This window comes from Drosophila suzukii, unplaced genomic scaffold, assembly GCF_043229965.1.
Source record: "Drosophila suzukii unplaced genomic scaffold, CBGP_Dsuzu_IsoJpt1.0 scf_11, whole genome shotgun sequence".
Lineage (NCBI taxonomy): Eukaryota > Metazoa > Arthropoda > Insecta > Diptera > Drosophilidae > Drosophila > Drosophila suzukii.
Genome location: NW_027255898.1, coordinates 316,922 through 334,008, shown reverse-complemented (window position 1 = coordinate 334,008; position 17,087 = coordinate 316,922). Strand labels below are relative to the sequence as shown.

Sequence of the window (17,087 nt, the reverse complement as noted above, 5' to 3'; positions counted from 1 at the left end):
TAGTAAGAATGTCAATATTAAAACTTATACGATTTATATATTGTAACAGGTGGGTTTCTTTATGTTCTTGTGACAGCTTTTTATAAACGTCTTTATTATGATTGTTGATATATTCGTTAAGTGTTTCTTGTTCCCTATTTATGTGATCAGTAATGTTTTTGAATCTAATGAAAACTTCGTCATTTATTTCAATCTGACGGCTTAATCTTTCGGATACTTTTAAGTTGGTCTTGTCTAATCCAATTAACTGGTTTTTTATTTCTCTATCATCTGTGGCATCCATGTTTCCTGTAATTATTTTAACTATACTTCCTAGGCCTAATGGCCTAGCCCTCTCCTTGCTCTATTTTTTGGAATCAAAGCTCCCAGTTTTTCCCGTACCTGTTGTACCTTAGAGTTTAGGATGTGAACTGTTTCCCCTGAAAAGGTTATGGTTCTGAGATTATTTAATGCTAATTGAATTTTATCAACATTTTCCTGATAGTCTGTTAAGTCTACCACATGTGACAGTGTTTTTGATGTCTTGACAAGTGTAGCTTACCATAAGTTGATGTTAGCAAGTGGCGTATCGGGTTGGAATTTTATCATTTTATATGACTGTGTCGTCATGTAGCATAGGGAGAGGCTGTAAGAGTTATAGGACAAGGTAATTGTTAAAAAGACTCATTATTTTCATTGTGTATTCGTTTTTATACCCGTTACTCGTAGAGTAAAAGGGTATACTAGATTCGTCGGAAAGTATGTAACAGGCAGAAGGAAGCGTTTCCGACCCCTTAAAGTATATATATTCTTGATCAGGATCACTAGCCGAGTCGATCTAGCCATGTCCGTCTGTCCGTCTGTCCGTCTGTCCGTCTGACCGTCTGTCCGTCTGTCCGTCTGTCCGTTTTGTCCGTCTGTCCGTCTGTCTGTCCGGATGAACGCTGAGATCTCGGAAACTATGAGAGCTAGGCTATTGAGATTTGGCGTACAGATTCCTGAGCTTCTTACGCAGCGCAAGTTTGTTTCAGTAGACTGCCACGCCCACTCTAACGCCCACAAACCGCCCAAAACTGTAACTCCTACAGTTTTGATGCTAGATAGAAAATTTTAACTGAAATGTATTGTTCTTATCAATACCTATCGATTGACCCAAAAAAAAGTTTGCCACGCCCACTTAAACGCCCACAAACCGCGAAAACCTGTGACGCCCACAATTTGCATGCTAGATAAAAAATTTTAACTGAAATGTATTGGTGTCGTCAATACCTATCGATTGATCCAAAAATAAATTTGCCACGCCCACTCCAACGCCCATAACGCTTAAATCTGTCTACCGCCGGTAGGTGGCGCATTTTAATCTCGCTTTGCTGCTTGCATATCTCCATTTCCCTTTGAGTAACGGATATCTGATAGTCGAGGTACTCGACTATAGCGTTCTTCCTTGTTTTTATTTGTTTATTTTAAAATTTGAGCTCGGGGGTTTCCGGTGTTATCGGGGTCGCTGGCACCTCCTCCTCAGCATCTGGTGCCGGCGTTGCCTTTTTTTTGGTACAACTCAAATTTTTAACGCTCCGCATTGCCTTCTGCAGCGCCTTTTCGGGAGGCTCCGAGGGATTGCATCTAGTATTAGAAAAAAATTAGTTTTAAAAATAAAACAAGACGAGAATAAAAACGAGTGACCGAAAGTAATCGTTATTTGTAAGATTTATTTATAATAAAAGAAATGTTATCTTTGGCATTCAATGTAAAAATCCCAGAAGTCTTTTAAAAATTAAACTTAAAAACAATAGTTACTTTCAGCCTCAATAAAAACTTACTTAATAAGTAAGTTGTGGGACAGAACAAGTTCCTCGGATAATATGCTTAAGATGGAACGATTTAGCCTTCCATTTTTTTATAGATTTACCTTCAGCCTTGTCTAAAAATATAAGAAAATGCAAAAAATATCGAGACGAAATTAGCAAACTTTTGTTTTCGATCACTTGATTTATTTTATTTTGTTGTAAAAAATTATTTATGTATATTTTTTATTATTTATTAAATCATTTATTTATTTTGCAGATGCGGAAAAAATACCACTTTTCCAGGAACGGAAAAATAGAGATGTTTGAGATTTTTATTTAAATAGCCATGTTTGTTTACTTACACAAAAATAAAAATTGTGCTTTAATGTTATTAATACAAACAAGGAAGAACGCTATAGTCGAGTACCTCGACTATCAGATACCCGTTACTCAAAGGGAAATGGAGATATGCAAGCAGCAAAGCGAGACTAAAATGCGCCACCTACCGGCGGTAGACAGATTTAAGTGTTATGGGCGTTAGAGTGGGCGTGGCAAATTTATTTTTGGATCAATCGATAGGTATTGACGACACCAATACATTTCAGTTAAAATTTCTTATCTAGCATGCAAATTGTGGGCGTCACAGGTTTTCGCGGTTTGTGGGCCTTTAAAGATCTGTACATCTTTATTTATCTCTTTCAAAGAATATGAATTAGCTTAATAAATACCTATAGATTGTCCCAAAAAAACTTTTCCGTTTTCAGTCCAATGCTCTCAAACCAAAGTAGTTAGGACAAGCCTTTACACTAGAGCCAGAAAACGATATACATACATACATACATGTATGTGTTTATGCATGTGTGGATGTAAAAAATTGCAATCTAATATCCGCGGCAAATAGAATTCTTTCTGATTTTTTTTTCGAAAGAAGGCATGGTTATGAGCTAGCTATTTCCATAAAATAACACCAGCAACATTTAGATATTAAGTTCTTTATAAAATATATATATATATGAGATTGCAGGTGTACGGGAGCGAAGGGGTTATGCTAACGCTGGGAAAGTCTAACAAACACGCGCTTCAGGCTCTATCAAATAAACAATTATCAATTAAAACAATGCGATTATAATGCTAGACAATGGGGTGAAAGGGATTTAGTTGATTAGATTTGGCTTCGATTGCGGATATTGTTAGTAGAAATGCGGCGGCGGCAACGTTTGCGAGGGCAACGTCGTCGGCATGCTATCGTACCGTCCGCCGACGGCGTAAATGTAGTTGTTGAAGACAGCGCAGCCCAGGTGCTTTCTTCGCGTGGACATTGGACTGACGGCCACCCATTTGTTGTGTCTGGGATCGTATCGCTCAACAGTGTTCAACGGACGTTGTCCATCGGAGCCACCAATTGCATATAGGTATCCTCCAAGGACAGCTACCGCCACACCCAGCCGTCGTGTGGTCATCGGGGCCACCTTTGACCATTTGTTCTCCTTGGGGTCGTACCGCTCCACATGATTGAAGCACTGAACGCCATCCTGGCCACCAACCGCATACAGAAAGCCGTCGAGCACGGCCACGCCCACGCTGGTGCGGCAGGAAGTGGTAGGCGCCACGTCGCAGGACCACTGATTGGTTTGCGGATCATACCGCTCGATGCTGTTTAGATAGCTCTGGCCGTCGTGACCGCCCACTGCATACAGCAAATCATTCAACACGGCCACGCCGACTCCGCAGCGCCGCTTGCTCATAGGAGCGACCATTTTCCAGTCATTTGTCTGCGGATCGAAGCGCTCCACGGAGGCTATGGCATCGTCGGAGAACAAGCCACCCACGGCAAACAGCACTTCACCTCGTCGGGTCGGATTGCGAGGTCTGGTGCGCGGACCCTGCATCAGCGGTCGCTCCTGCGGAAGCAGCAGATAGTTCTTGGCCTCGTCCACCAGATCCCGGCAGGCCTCGTCGCTGCGGACCAGGAGATCAGAGCCCACCGTGCCCACCAGGAACTTTGGGGAGAGTAGAGGCAGACGGACATGTTGTAGTACCTGTGCTAGGTGCTGTCGCCGCTCGGCGACATTGTACTTGAGCCAGGACATGACAGCGTTGAAGACCTGCTCCTCCGAGCGCACGTTCAGTTCGTCGCTGCAGATGATGTCCACCAACTGGCCGACGGGCAGCAGCAGAAACTCCTCGCTCTCCATCACCTCCTGGAAGTTGTGCTGCGTGAACGTGTCGGCTATTCGCAACAGTTCCCGGCAAGAGTGTGTGTCGGCAAAGGCGCGAATGCCCAGGCAGTTGGTGGGGTCCAATTGTCGCTTGAGGAACTCGCAGCAGATGTCTTGAATCTCAACCAGTTGCAGCAGACAGGCGGCGGGAAGGAGCGCCTGGACATTGGACTCCTCGACGATGATGTGGGCGGTGTAGCAAAAGTCAATAAGCAGCTCCATGGCGTTCTCGTCGATGTCGCGTATAGTGACCTCCGTCTGGCGCCATTCCTGCAGTTCGCCAGTGAACATGGCACAGAAGTAAGAGCTGCAGGCGGACAGGATGACCCTGTGGGCGAAGATCTTCCGTCCGCCCACGTTCAGGACCACATCGCAGAGCTCCCGATGGCGCCGCAGCATATTGAGTTCCGTGATCGTGACCTTCGGATGTTTTTCGGAAGTGTGAGAATGGCGGGCGGGCGACGGAGGTCGGTCCACTGCCGTCGATCCAACGGAGCCGCCACCAGCCGTGGAATTACCACCTGTTCCGGTGACAGCAGCATCCCGTGGTTGAGCGGTGGAGCCCGAGCCCGGCAGGTCGCCCATTCTGTTCGCTGCTAAGCGCAGCGGGCCGGAAGCAACCCAACCCCACACGGCGTCTATCTTTGCGTCTCTGTTCTCCACGGATACAAAGCACGTCCAGGGCCAGCTGCAGGCGGAAAATTTCGAAAATGCAATCTTGCTGCTGGCTTAAAGCGACCACATCGAAGATTCCTGGCGCGAAATGCACTTTTCAGCAGTGAAAATCGTTTTTCTTTTTGGCCTGGAAAAGTCGAAACACACGATTGATACTACAAACGAAGCTATTCAACCAAATATTAACTGAAATGTATTAGTCTTGTAAATACCTATCGATTGACCATGCTACGCCTACTCTACTCTACTACTCAGAGCCAGACAATGCGAAATGTTTTTACGCGTGTATGTGTGTGTATGTAAATAGTTGCCGGCCGAACTTAGCGGCAAAGAAAAAAGCCCTGCCGGCGCTCAGAGAGAGCAAAGTGCGCGGCTAACTTATTCTATTGAATAATGAACCCTTTATCCATTTGTCCCATTGACGGGCAAAAACCTTTAAAGATCTGTACATCTTTATTTATCTCTTTCAAAGAATATGAATTAGCTTAATAAATACCTATAGATTGTCCCAAAAAAACTCTTCCGTTTTCAGTCCAATGCTCTCAAACCAAAGTAGTTAGGACAAGCCTTGACACTACCCTGCAGTTCCACAATTGAGTTAAGCGCCCAATCATCACGATGCCGACTGCGACGTCGGCAGAGAAGCCAGCGACGCCGGCAGAGCTGAGCGCAACGGCGGCAAAGCGACGCACTCTAAGTCAGGTCCGCAAAGAGAACGCACAAAAAGTAATTTTGGGCTCTTCCTCTCTCGCCATGTCTCAGACGGAAAAGTGCGTGTGAAGGAGGACCAGCAACTAAAATATATAGACTTTTGTGCACCCTTGCCTTTTGAATAATGCGACATTTGTTCGTAAATGATAAAACAACCATTTAAAATAATAGGTTTCTGTTTTAAAATATTTGTATTTCTTAAAAAAAATGTATAGGTTTATTAATATTATTTAATAATATGTGAAGTTTTAAGAATATATTTTTATAAACCGATTTGCATAGTCGGATATGTCTATAAATACCCTGCTTTTATGTGCAAGATGCATAGACCAAACGGGACATGCCAAAAAACAGAACAACAACGGATTAGCGGAACCGTTGTTGTTGCTTGTTGTTTTTCTGGAAGGCACGCGTCTTTTTTCGTCTTTTTCACTTGCGTTTACTTACGAGTATGTGAAGGAGTTAGAATTACACGCAATTACGTAGTTAAATAAAATAAACCAGTGGTTTAAAAGTGATACCTATACGATTCCCATGTAAGTCTGTCGCAGACCATAATTTATTTAATCAGTGAGAGTAAAAACAAGTTAATGTGTATTAAAAAAATGGAAAATACAAGATTCCCAAAAAAACACGTAGCGGAAAAAAAATAGCTGTGAAAAATTTTAATTTTTGACGCGAAAAACAACAAATGATGCATATAAATAAACAAATGAATGAATCTGTGAAAAAATTTGAAAATCTTAGTGAGTGCTAAGTTCCTTGGGACCAAAAATAAGAGATGTTTGTTTTTATAACTTATGATTTTTATACCCGTTACTCGTAGAGTAAAAGGGTATACTAGATTCGTCGGAAAGTATGTAACAGGCAGAAGGAAGCGTTTCCGACCCCATAAAGTATATATATTCTTGATCAGTATCACTAGCCGAGTCGATCTAGCCATGTCCGTCTGTCCGTCTGTCCGTCTGTCCGTCTGTCTGTCCGGATGAACGCTGAGATCTCGGAAACTATGAGAGCTAGGCTATTGAGATTTGGCGTACAGATTCCTGAGCTTCTTACGCAGCGCAAGTTTGTTTCAGTAGACTGCCACGCCCACTCTAACGCCCACAAACCGCCCAAAACTGTAACTCCTACAGTTTTGATGCTAGATAGAAAATTTTAACTGAAATGTATTGTTCTTATCAATACCTATCGATTGACCCAAAAAAAAGTTTGCCACGCCCGCTTAAACGCCCACAAACCGCGAAAACCTGTGACGCCCACAATTTGCATGCTAGATAAAAAATTTTAACTGAAATGTATTGGTGTCGTCAATACCTATCGATTGATCCAAAAATAAATTTGCCACGCCCACTCCAACGCCCATAACGCTTAAATCTGTCTACCGCCGGTAGGTGGCGCATTTTAATCTCGCTTTGCTGCTTGCATATCTCCATTTCCCTTTGAGTAACGGATATCTGATAGTCGAGGTACTCGACTATAGCGTTCCTCCTTGTTTTTTTATTATTTATTAAATCATTTATTTATTTTGCAGATGCGGAAAAAATACCACCTTTCCAGGAACGGAAAATTAGAGATGTTTGAGATTTTTATTTAAATAGCCATGTTTGTTTACTTACACAAAAATAAAAATTGTGCTTTAATGTTATTAATACAAAAAATCATAAGTTATAAAAACAAACATCTCTTATTTTTGGTCCCAAGGAACTTAGCACTCAATAAGATTTTCAAATTTTTTCACAGATTCATTCATTTGTTTATTTATATGCATCATTTGTTGTTTTTCACGTCAAAAATTAAAATTTTTCACAGCTATTTTTTTTCCGCCACGTGTTTTTTTGGGAATCTTGTATTTTCCATTTTTTTAATACACATTAACTTGTTTTTACTCTCACTGATTAAATATATAATGGTCTGCGACAGACTTACATGGGAATCGTATAGGTATCACGTTTAAACCACTGGTTTATTTTATTTAACTACGTAATTGCGTGCAATTCTAACTCCTTCACATACTCGTAAGTAAACGCAAGTGAAAAAGACGAAAAAAGACGCGTGCCTTCCAGAAAAACAACAAGCAACAACAACGGTTCCGCTAATCCGTTGTTGTTCTGTTTTTTGGCATGTCCCGTTTGGTCTATGCATCTTGCACATAAAAGCAGGGTATTTATAGACATATCCGACTATGCAAATCGGTTTATAAAAATATATTCTTAAAACTTCACATATTATTAAATAATATTAATAAACCTATACATTTTTTTTAATAAATACAAATATTTTTAAACAGAAACCTATTATTTTAAATGGTTGTTTTATCATTTACGAACAAATGTCGCATTATTCAAAAGGCAAGGGTGCACAAAAGTCTATATATTTTAGTTGCTGGTCCTCCTTCACACGCACTTTTCCGTCTGAGACATGGCGAGAGAGGAAGAGCCCAAAATTACTTTTTGTGCGTTCTCTTTGCGCTTTGCCGCCGTTGCGCTCAGCTCTGCCGGCGTCGCTGGCTTCTCTGCCGACGTCGCAGTCGGCATCGTGATGATTGGGCGCTTAACTCAATTGTGGAACTGCAGGGTAGTGTCAAGGCTTGTCCTAACTACTTTGGTTTGAGAGCATTGGACTGAAAACGGAAGAGTTTTTTTGGGACAATCTATAGGTATTTATTAAGCTAATTCATATTCTTTGAAAGAGATAAATAAAGATGTACAGATCTTTAAAGGTTTTTGCCCGTCAATGGGACAAATGGGTAAAGGGTTCATTATTCAATAGAATAAGTTAGCCGCGCACTTTGCTCTCTCTGAGCGCCGGCAGGGCTTTTTTCTTTGCCGCTAAGTTCGGCCGGCAACTATTTACATACACACACATACACGCGTAAAAACATTTCGCATTGTCTGGCTCTGAGTAGTAGAGTAGAGTAGGCGTAGCATGGTCAATCGATAGGTATTTACAAGACTAATACATTTCAGTTAATATTTGGTTGAATAGCTTCGTTTGTAGTATCAATCGTGTGTTTCGACTTTTCCAGGCCAAAAAGAAAAACGATTTTCACTGCTGAAAAGTGCATTTCGCGCCAGGAATCTTCGATGTGGTCGCTTTAAGCCAGCAGCAAGATTGCATTTTCGAAATTTTCCGCCTGCAGCTGGACCTGGACGTGCTTTGTATCCGTGGAGAACAGAGACGCAAAGATAGACGCCGTGTGGGGTTGGGTTGCTTCCGGCCCGCTGCGCTTAGCAGCGAACAGAATGGGCGACCTGCCGGGCTCGGGCTCCACCGCTCAACCACGGGATGCTGCTGTCACCGGAACAGGTGGTAATTCCACGGCTGGTGGCGGCTCCGTTGGATCGACGGCAGTGGACCGACCTCCGTCGCCCGCCCGCCTCTCTCACACTTCCGAAAAACATCCGAAGGTCACGATCACGGAACTCAATATGCTGCGGCGCCATCGGGAACTCTGCGATGTGGTCCTGAACGTGGGCGGACGGAAGATCTTCGCCCACAGGGTCATCCTGTCCGCCTGCAGCTCTTACTTCTGTGCCATGTTCACTGGCGAACTGGAGGAATCGCGCCAGACGGAGGTCACTATACGCGACATCGACGAGAACGCCATGGAGCTGCTTATTGACTTTTGCTACACCGCCCACATCATCGTCGAGGAGTCCAATGTCCAGGCGCTCCTTCCCGCCGCCTGTCTGCTGCAACTGGTTGAGATTCAAGACATCTGCTGCGAGTTCCTCAAGCGACAATTGGACCCCACCAACTGCCTGGGCATCCGCGCCTTTGCCGACACACACTCTTGCCGGGAACTGTTGCGAATAGCCGACACGTTCACGCAGCACAACTTCCAGGAGGTGATGGAGAGCGAGGAGTTTCTGCTGCTGCCCGTCGGCCAGTTGGTGGACATCATCTGCAGCGACGAACTGAACGTGCGCTCGGAGGAGCAGGTCTTCAACGCTGTCATGTCCTGGCTCAAGTACAATGTCGCCGAGCGGCGACAGCACCTAGCACAGGTACTACAACATGTCCGTCTGCCTCTACTCTCCCCAAAGTTCCTGGTGGGCACGGTGGGCTCTGATCTCCTGGTCCGCAGCGACGAGGCCTGCCGGGATCTGGTGGACGAGGCCAAGAACTATCTGCTGCTTCCGCAGGAGCGACCGCTGATGCAGGGTCCGCGCACCAGAGCTCGCAATCCGACCCGACGAGGTGAAGTGCTGTTTGCCGTGGGTGGCTTGTGCTCCGACGATGCCATAGCCTCCGTGGAGCGCTTCGATCCGCAGACAAATGACTGGAAAATGGTCGCTCCTATGAGCAAGCGGCGCTGCGGAGTCGGCGTGGCCGTGTTGAATGATTTGCTGTATGCAGTGGGCGGTCACGACGGCCAGAGCTATCTAAACAGCATCGAGCGGTATGATCCGCAAACCAATCAGTGGTCCTGCGACGTGGCGCCTACCACTTCCTGCCGCACCAGCGTGGGCGTGGCCGTGCTCGACGGCTTTCTGTATGCGGTTGTTGGCCAGGATGGCGTTCAGTGCTTCAATCATGTGGAGCGGTACGACCCCAAGGAGAACAAATGGTCAAAGGTGGCCCCGATGACCACACGACGGCTGGGTGTGGCGGTAGCTGTCCTTGGAGGATACCTATATGCAATTGGTGGCTCCGATGGACAACGTCCGTTGAACACTGTTGAGCGATACGATCCCAGACACAACAAATGGGTGGCCGTCAGTCCAATGTCCACGCGAAGCAAGCACCTGGGCTGCGCTGTCTTCAACAACTACATTTACGCCGTCGGCGGACGGTACGATAGCATGGAGCTCTCGTCCGCCGAGCGCTACAATCCACTGACCAACACCTGGAGCCCCATCGTGGCCATGACCTCTCGTCGCAGTGGGGTTGGCCTGGCCGTCGTGAATGGACAGCTGTATGCGGTGGGCGGTTTTGATGGGTCCGCCTATTTGAAAACCATCGAGGTCTACGACCCAGAGACGAACCAATGGCGTTTGTGCGGCTGCATGAACTACAGCCGACTGGGCGGCGGCGTGGGCGTTATGCGGGCCCCCCAGACTGAGAACTATATGTGATGCGAAAACAGTTTTAAGCAACAAAATCCCTGAAACTATTCCAACTCCTAGCCCTTCCATTGCTGATAAAATACCGTTGTCTTGTCTCTTTCTCCCCCCCGAACACATGCTATCTCGAGTGCAGGATTCGCAAGGATTCTGTTGTCTGATGGGAGCAGCAGCCGACGACGTTGCCCTCGCAAACGTTGCCGCCGCCGCATTTCTACTAACAATATCCGCAATCGAAGCCAAATCTAATCAACTAAATCCCTTTCACCCCATTGTCTAGCATTATAATCGCATTGTATTAATTGATAATTGTTTATTTGGTAGAGCCTGAAGCGCGTGTTTGTTAGACTTTCCCAGCGTTAGCATAACCCCTTCGCTCCCGTACACCTGCAATCTCATATATATATATATTTTATAAAGAACTTAATATCTAAATGTTGCTGGTGTTATTTCATGGAAATAGCTAGCTCATAACCATGCCTTCTTTCGAAAAAAAAATCAGAAAGAATTCTATTTGCCGCGGATATTAGATTGCAATTTTTTACATCCACACATGCATAAACACATACATGTATGTATGTATGTATATCGTTTTCTGGCTCTAGTGTCTTTACACTAGCCTTTGCTTGTCCTAACTACTTTGGTTTGAGAGCATTGGACTGAAAACGGAAAAGTTTTTTTGGGACAATCTATAGGTATTTATTAAGCTAATTCATATTCTTTGAAAGAGATAAATAAAGATGTACAGATCTTTAAAGGCCCACAAACCGCGAAAACCTGTGACGCCCACAATTTGCATGCTAGATAAAAAAGAAGAACGCTATAGTCGAGTACCTCGACTATCAGATATCCGTTACTCAAAGGGAAATGGAGATATGCAAGCAGCAAAGCGAGATTAAAATGCGCCACCTACCGGCGGTAGACAGATTTAAGAGTTATGGGCGTTGGAGTGGGCGTGGCAAATTTATTTTTGGATCAATCGATAGGTATTGACGACACCAATACATTTCAGTTAAAATTTTTTATCTAGCATGCAAATTGTGGGCGTCACAGGTTTTCGCGGTTTGTGGGCGTTTAAGTGGGCGTGGCAAACTTTTTTTTGGGTCAATCGATAGGTATTGATAAGAACAATACATTTCAGTTAAAATTTTCTATCTAGCATCAAAACTGTAGGAGTTACAGTTTTGGGCGGTTTGTGGGCGTTAGAGTGGGCGTGGCAGTCTACTGAAACAAACTTGCGCTGCGTAAGAAGCTCAGGAATCTGTACGCCAAATCTCAATAGCCTAGCTCTCATAGTTTCCGAGATCTCAGCGTTCATCCGGACAGACAGACGGACAGACGGACAGACGGACACGGCTAGATCGACTCGGCTAGTGATCCTGATCAAGACTATAAATTAATCTGTTTGATGGGCGCGGCCTGAGGTGGTCCTCAATGGCCGCACTGTCAAGGGTGGACTTCTTCGGTGAGCCCACACGTATGTGCGGGAGAAACAATACGCGATACGTGTGTGGCCAAGGGTGGTCCTCTTCTTTACTGTCAAGGGTGGTCTTCTTCGATGAGCTCGCTTGTAGGCGCGGAGGAAGCGGTCGCTTCTGGGAGCGCCCGTTATAGCTGAGTGGCGGCCAGTTGCCTCCCGTAGGTGCGGGGGGGATGCGTTGCACTCACGCGTGAATATGAGCCGCTGGAGGCTGCTGCTTGTAATGGCCTCCCGTGAACGCGGGAGGAATATAGTTGCTGCTGGTCGCACCTGCCGAAGCCCGCTCGGTAGTGCGGGGGGAGGAGGGAGCCTTGACCTGGTTCTCGTGTGTAGAGATCGGGGATCCCTCTCTGGAGTCAGAGCCGGATGGCTGCACCTTCACAATTGCTGATTAGGATGACTTACGTTGGGAGGTAACTGCCCCCTTCGCCTGCTGGCCTAGAGACTGAAATGTATTGGTGTCGTCAATACCTATCGATTGATCCAAAAATAAATTTGCCACGCCCACTCCAACGCCCATAACGCTTAAATCTGTCTACCGCCGGTAGGTGGCGCATTTTAATCTCGCTTTGCTGCTTGCATATCTCCATTTCCCTTTGAGTAACGGATATCTGATAGTCGAGGTACTCGACTATAGCGTTCCTCCTTGTTTTTTTATTATTTATTAAATCATTTATTTATTTTGCAGATGCGGAAAAAATACCACCTTTCCAGGAACGGAAAATTAGAGATGTTTGAGATTTTTATTTAAATAGCCATGTTTGTTTACTTACACAAAAATAAAAATTGTGCTTTAATGTTATTAATACAAAAAATCATAAGTTATAAAAACAAACATCTCTTATTTTTGGTCCCAAGGAACTTAGCACTCAATAAGATTTTCAAATTTTTTCACAGATTCATTCATTTGTTTATTTATATGCATCATTTGTTGTTTTTCACGTCAAAAATTAAAATTTTTCACAGCTATTTTTTTTCCGCCACGTGTTTTTTTTGGGAATCTTGTATTTTCCATTTTTTTAATACACATTAACTTGTTTTTACTCTCACTGATTAAATATATAATGGTCTGCGACAGACTTACATGGGAATCGTATAGGTATCACGTTTAAACCACTGGTTTATTTTATTTAACTACGTAATTGCGTGCAATTCTAACTCCTTCACATACTCGTAAGTAAACGCAAGTGAAAAAGACGAAAAAAGACGCGTGCCTTCCAGAAAAACAACAAGCAACAACAACGGTTCCGCTAATCCGTTGTTGTTCTGTTTTTTGGCATGTCCCGTTTGGTCTATGCATCTTGCACATAAAAGCAGGGTATTTATAGACATATCCGACTATGCAAATCGGTTTATAAAAATATATTCTTAAAACTTCACATATTATTAAATAATATTAATAAACCTATACATTTTTTTTAAGAAATACAAATATTTTTAAACAGAAACCTATTATTTTAAATGGTTGTTTTATCATTTACGAACAAATGTCGCATTATTCAAAAGGCAAGGGTGCACAAAAGTCTATATATTTTAGTTGCTGGTCCTCCTTCACACGCACTTTTCCGTCTGAGACATGGCGAGAGAGGAAGAGCCCAAAATTACTTTTTGTGCGTTCTCTTTGCGCTTTGCCGCCGTTGCGCTCAGCTCTGCCGGCGTCGCTGGCTTCTCTGCCGACGTCGCAGTCGGCATCGTGATGATTGGGCGCTTAACTCAATTGTGGAACTGCAGGGTAGTGTCAAGGCTTGTCCTAACTACTTTGGTTTGAGAGCATTGGACTGAAAACGGAAGAGTTTTTTTGGGACAATCTATAGGTATTTATTAAGCTAATTCATATTCTTTGAAAGAGATAAATAAAGATGTACAGATCTTTAAAGGTTTTTGCCCGTCAATGGGACAAATGGGTAAAGGGTTCATTATTCAATAGAATAAGTTAGCCGCGCACTTTGCTCTCTCTGAGCGCCGGCAGGGCTTTTTTCTTTGCCGCTAAGTTCGGCCGGCAACTATTTACATACACACACATACACGCGTAAAAACATTTCGCATTGTCTGGCTCTGAGTAGTAGAGTAGAGTAGGCGTAGCATGGTCAATCGATAGGTATTTACAAGACTAATACATTTCAGTTAATATTTGGTTGAATAGCTTCGTTTGTAGTATCAATCGTGTGTTTCGACTTTTCCAGGCCAAAAAGAAAAACGATTTTCACTGCTGAAAAGTGCATTTCGCGCCAGGAATCTTCGATGTGGTCGCTTTAAGCCAGCAGCAAGATTGCATTTTCGAAATTTTCCGCCTGCAGCTGGACCTGGACGTGCTTTGTATCCGTGGAGAACAGAGACGCAAAGATAGACGCCGTGTGGGGTTGGGTTGCTTCCGGCCCGCTGCGCTTAGCAGCGAACAGAATGGGCGACCTGCCGGGCTCGGGCTCCACCGCTCAACCACGGGATGCTGCTGTCACCGGAACAGGTGGTAATTCCACGGCTGGTGGCGGCTCCGTTGGATCGACGGCAGTGGACCGACCTCCGTCGCCCGCCCGCCTCTCTCACACTTCCGAAAAACATCCGAAGGTCACGATCACGGAACTCAATATGCTGCGGCGCCATCGGGAACTCTGCGATGTGGTCCTGAACGTGGGCGGACGGAAGATCTTCGCCCACAGGGTCATCCTGTCCGCCTGCAGCTCTTACTTCTGTGCCATGTTCACTGGCGAACTGGAGGAATCGCGCCAGACGGAGGTCACTATACGCGACATCGACGAGAACGCCATGGAGCTGCTTATTGACTTTTGCTACACCGCCCACATCATCGTCGAGGAGTCCAATGTCCAGGCGCTCCTTCCCGCCGCCTGTCTGCTGCAACTGGTTGAGATTCAAGACATCTGCTGCGAGTTCCTCAAGCGACAATTGGACCCCACCAACTGCCTGGGCATCCGCGCCTTTGCCGACACACACTCTTGCCGGGAACTGTTGCGAATAGCCGACACGTTCACGCAGCACAACTTCCAGGAGGTGATGGAGAGCGAGGAGTTTCTGCTGCTGCCCGTCGGCCAGTTGGTGGACATCATCTGCAGCGACGAACTGAACGTGCGCTCGGAGGAGCAGGTCTTCAACGCTGTCATGTCCTGGCTCAAGTACAATGTCGCCGAGCGGCGACAGCACCTAGCACAGGTACTACAACATGTCCGTCTGCCTCTACTCTCCCCAAAGTTCCTGGTGGGCACGGTGGGCTCTGATCTCCTGGTCCGCAGCGACGAGGCCTGCCGGGATCTGGTGGACGAGGCCAAGAACTATCTGCTGCTTCCGCAGGAGCGACCGCTGATGCAGGGTCCGCGCACCAGAGCTCGCAATCCGACCCGACGAGGTGAAGTGCTGTTTGCCGTGGGTGGCTTGTGCTCCGACGATGCCATAGCCTCCGTGGAGCGCTTCGATCCGCAGACAAATGACTGGAAAATGGTCGCTCCTATGAGCAAGCGGCGCTGCGGAGTCGGCGTGGACGTGTTGAATGATTTGCTGTATGCAGTGGGCGGTCACGACGGCCAGAGCTATCTAAACAGCATCGAGCGGTATGATCCGCAAACCAATCAGTGGTCCTGCGACGTGGCGCCTACCACTTCCTGCCGCACCAGCGTGGGCGTGGCCGTGCTCGACGGCTTTCTGTATGCGGTTGGTGGCCAGGATGGCGTTCAGTGCTTCAATCATGTGGAGCGGTACGACCCCAAGGAGAACAAATGGTCAAAGGTGGCCCCGATGACCACACGACGGCTGGGTGTGGCGGTAGCTGTCCTTGGAGGATACCTATATGCAATTGGTGGCTCCGATGGACAACGTCCGTTGAACACTGTTGAGCGATACGATCCCAGACACAACAAATGGGTGGCCGTCAGTCCAATGTCCACGCGAAGCAAGCACCTGGGCTGCGCTGTCTTCAACAACTACATTTACGCCGTCGGCGGACGGTACGATAGCATGGAGCTCTCGTCCGCCGAGCGCTACAATCCACTGACCAACACCTGGAGCCCCATCGTGGCCATGACCTCTCGTCGCAGTGGGGTTGGCCTGGCCGTCGTGAATGGACAGCTGTATGCGGTGGGCGGTTTTGATGGGTCCGCCTATTTGAAAACCATCGAGGTCTACGACCCAGAGACGAACCAATGGCGTTTGTGCGGCTGCATGAACTACAGCCGACTGGGCGGCGGCGTGGGCGTTATGCGGGCCCCCCAGACTGAGAACTATATGTGATGCGAAAACAGTTTTAAGCAACAAAATCCCTGAAACTATTCCAACTCCTAGCCCTTCCATTGCTGATAAAATACCGTTGTCTTGTCTCTTTCTCCCCCCCGAACACATGCTATATCGAGTGCAGGATTCGCAAGGATTCTGTTGTCTGATGGGAGCAGCAGCCGACGACGTTGCCCTCGCAAACGTTGCCGCCGCCGCATTTCTACTAACAATATCCGCAATCGAAGCCAAATCTAATCAACTAAATCCCTTTCACCCCATTGTCTAGCATTATAATCGCATTGTATTAATTGATAATTGTTTATTTGGTAGAGCCTGAAGCGCGTGTTTGTTAGACTTTCCCAGCGTTAGCATAACCCCTTCGCTCCCGTACACCTGCAATCTCATATATATATATATTTTATAAAGAACTTAATATCTAAATGTTGCTGGTGTTATTTCATGGAAATAGCTAGCTCATAACCATGCCTTCTTTCGAAAAAAAAATCAGAAAGAATTCTATTTGCCGCGGATATTAGATTGCAATTTTTTACATCCACACATGCATAAACACATACATGTATGTATGTATGTATATCGTTTTCTGGCTCTAGTGTAAAGGCTTGTCCTAACTACTTTGGTTTGAGAGCATTGGACTGAAAACGGAAAAGTTTTTTTGGGACAATCTATAGGTATTTATTAAGCTAATTCATATTCTTTGAAAGAGATAAATAAAGATGTACAGATCTTTAAAGGCCCACAAACCGCGAAAACCTGTGACGCCCACAATTTGCATGCTAGATAAAAAAGAAGAACGCTATAGTCGAGTACCTCGACTATCAGATATCCGTTACTCAAAGGGAAATGGAGATATGCAAGCAGCAAAGCGAGATTAAAATGCGCCACCTACCGGCGGTAGACAGATTTAAGAGTTATGGGCGTTGGAGTGGGC

General features: G+C 45.6%; 3 protein-coding genes across 3 annotated transcripts; 2 read left to right on the top strand and 1 right to left on the bottom strand.

Moving 5' to 3' along the window:
• Positions 1-2,875: 2,875 nt before the first annotated feature.
• LOC139354618 (kelch-like protein diablo) lies at positions 2,876-4,841 on the bottom strand. Its single transcript, XM_070998877.1, has one exon. The coding sequence runs from the start codon at positions 4,568-4,570 to the stop codon at positions 2,957-2,959; it is 1,614 nt and encodes a 537-aa protein (XP_070854978.1). The 5' UTR covers positions 4,571-4,841; the 3' UTR covers positions 2,876-2,956.
• Positions 4,842-8,345: 3,504 nt separating this feature from the next.
• Positions 8,346-10,875, top strand: LOC139354610 (kelch-like protein diablo). The gene has a single exon (XM_070998870.1). It carries the CDS (start codon positions 8,617-8,619, stop codon positions 10,450-10,452), a length of 1,836 nt encoding a protein of 611 aa, XP_070854971.1. The 5' UTR covers positions 8,346-8,616; the 3' UTR covers positions 10,453-10,875.
• A 3,175-nt stretch (positions 10,876-14,050) lies between these two features.
• LOC139354614 (kelch-like protein diablo) lies at positions 14,051-16,579 on the top strand. Its single transcript, XM_070998873.1, has one exon. The coding sequence runs from the start codon at positions 14,321-14,323 to the stop codon at positions 16,154-16,156; it is 1,836 nt and encodes a 611-aa protein (XP_070854974.1). The 5' UTR covers positions 14,051-14,320; the 3' UTR covers positions 16,157-16,579.
• Positions 16,580-17,087: the final 508 nt, after the last annotated feature.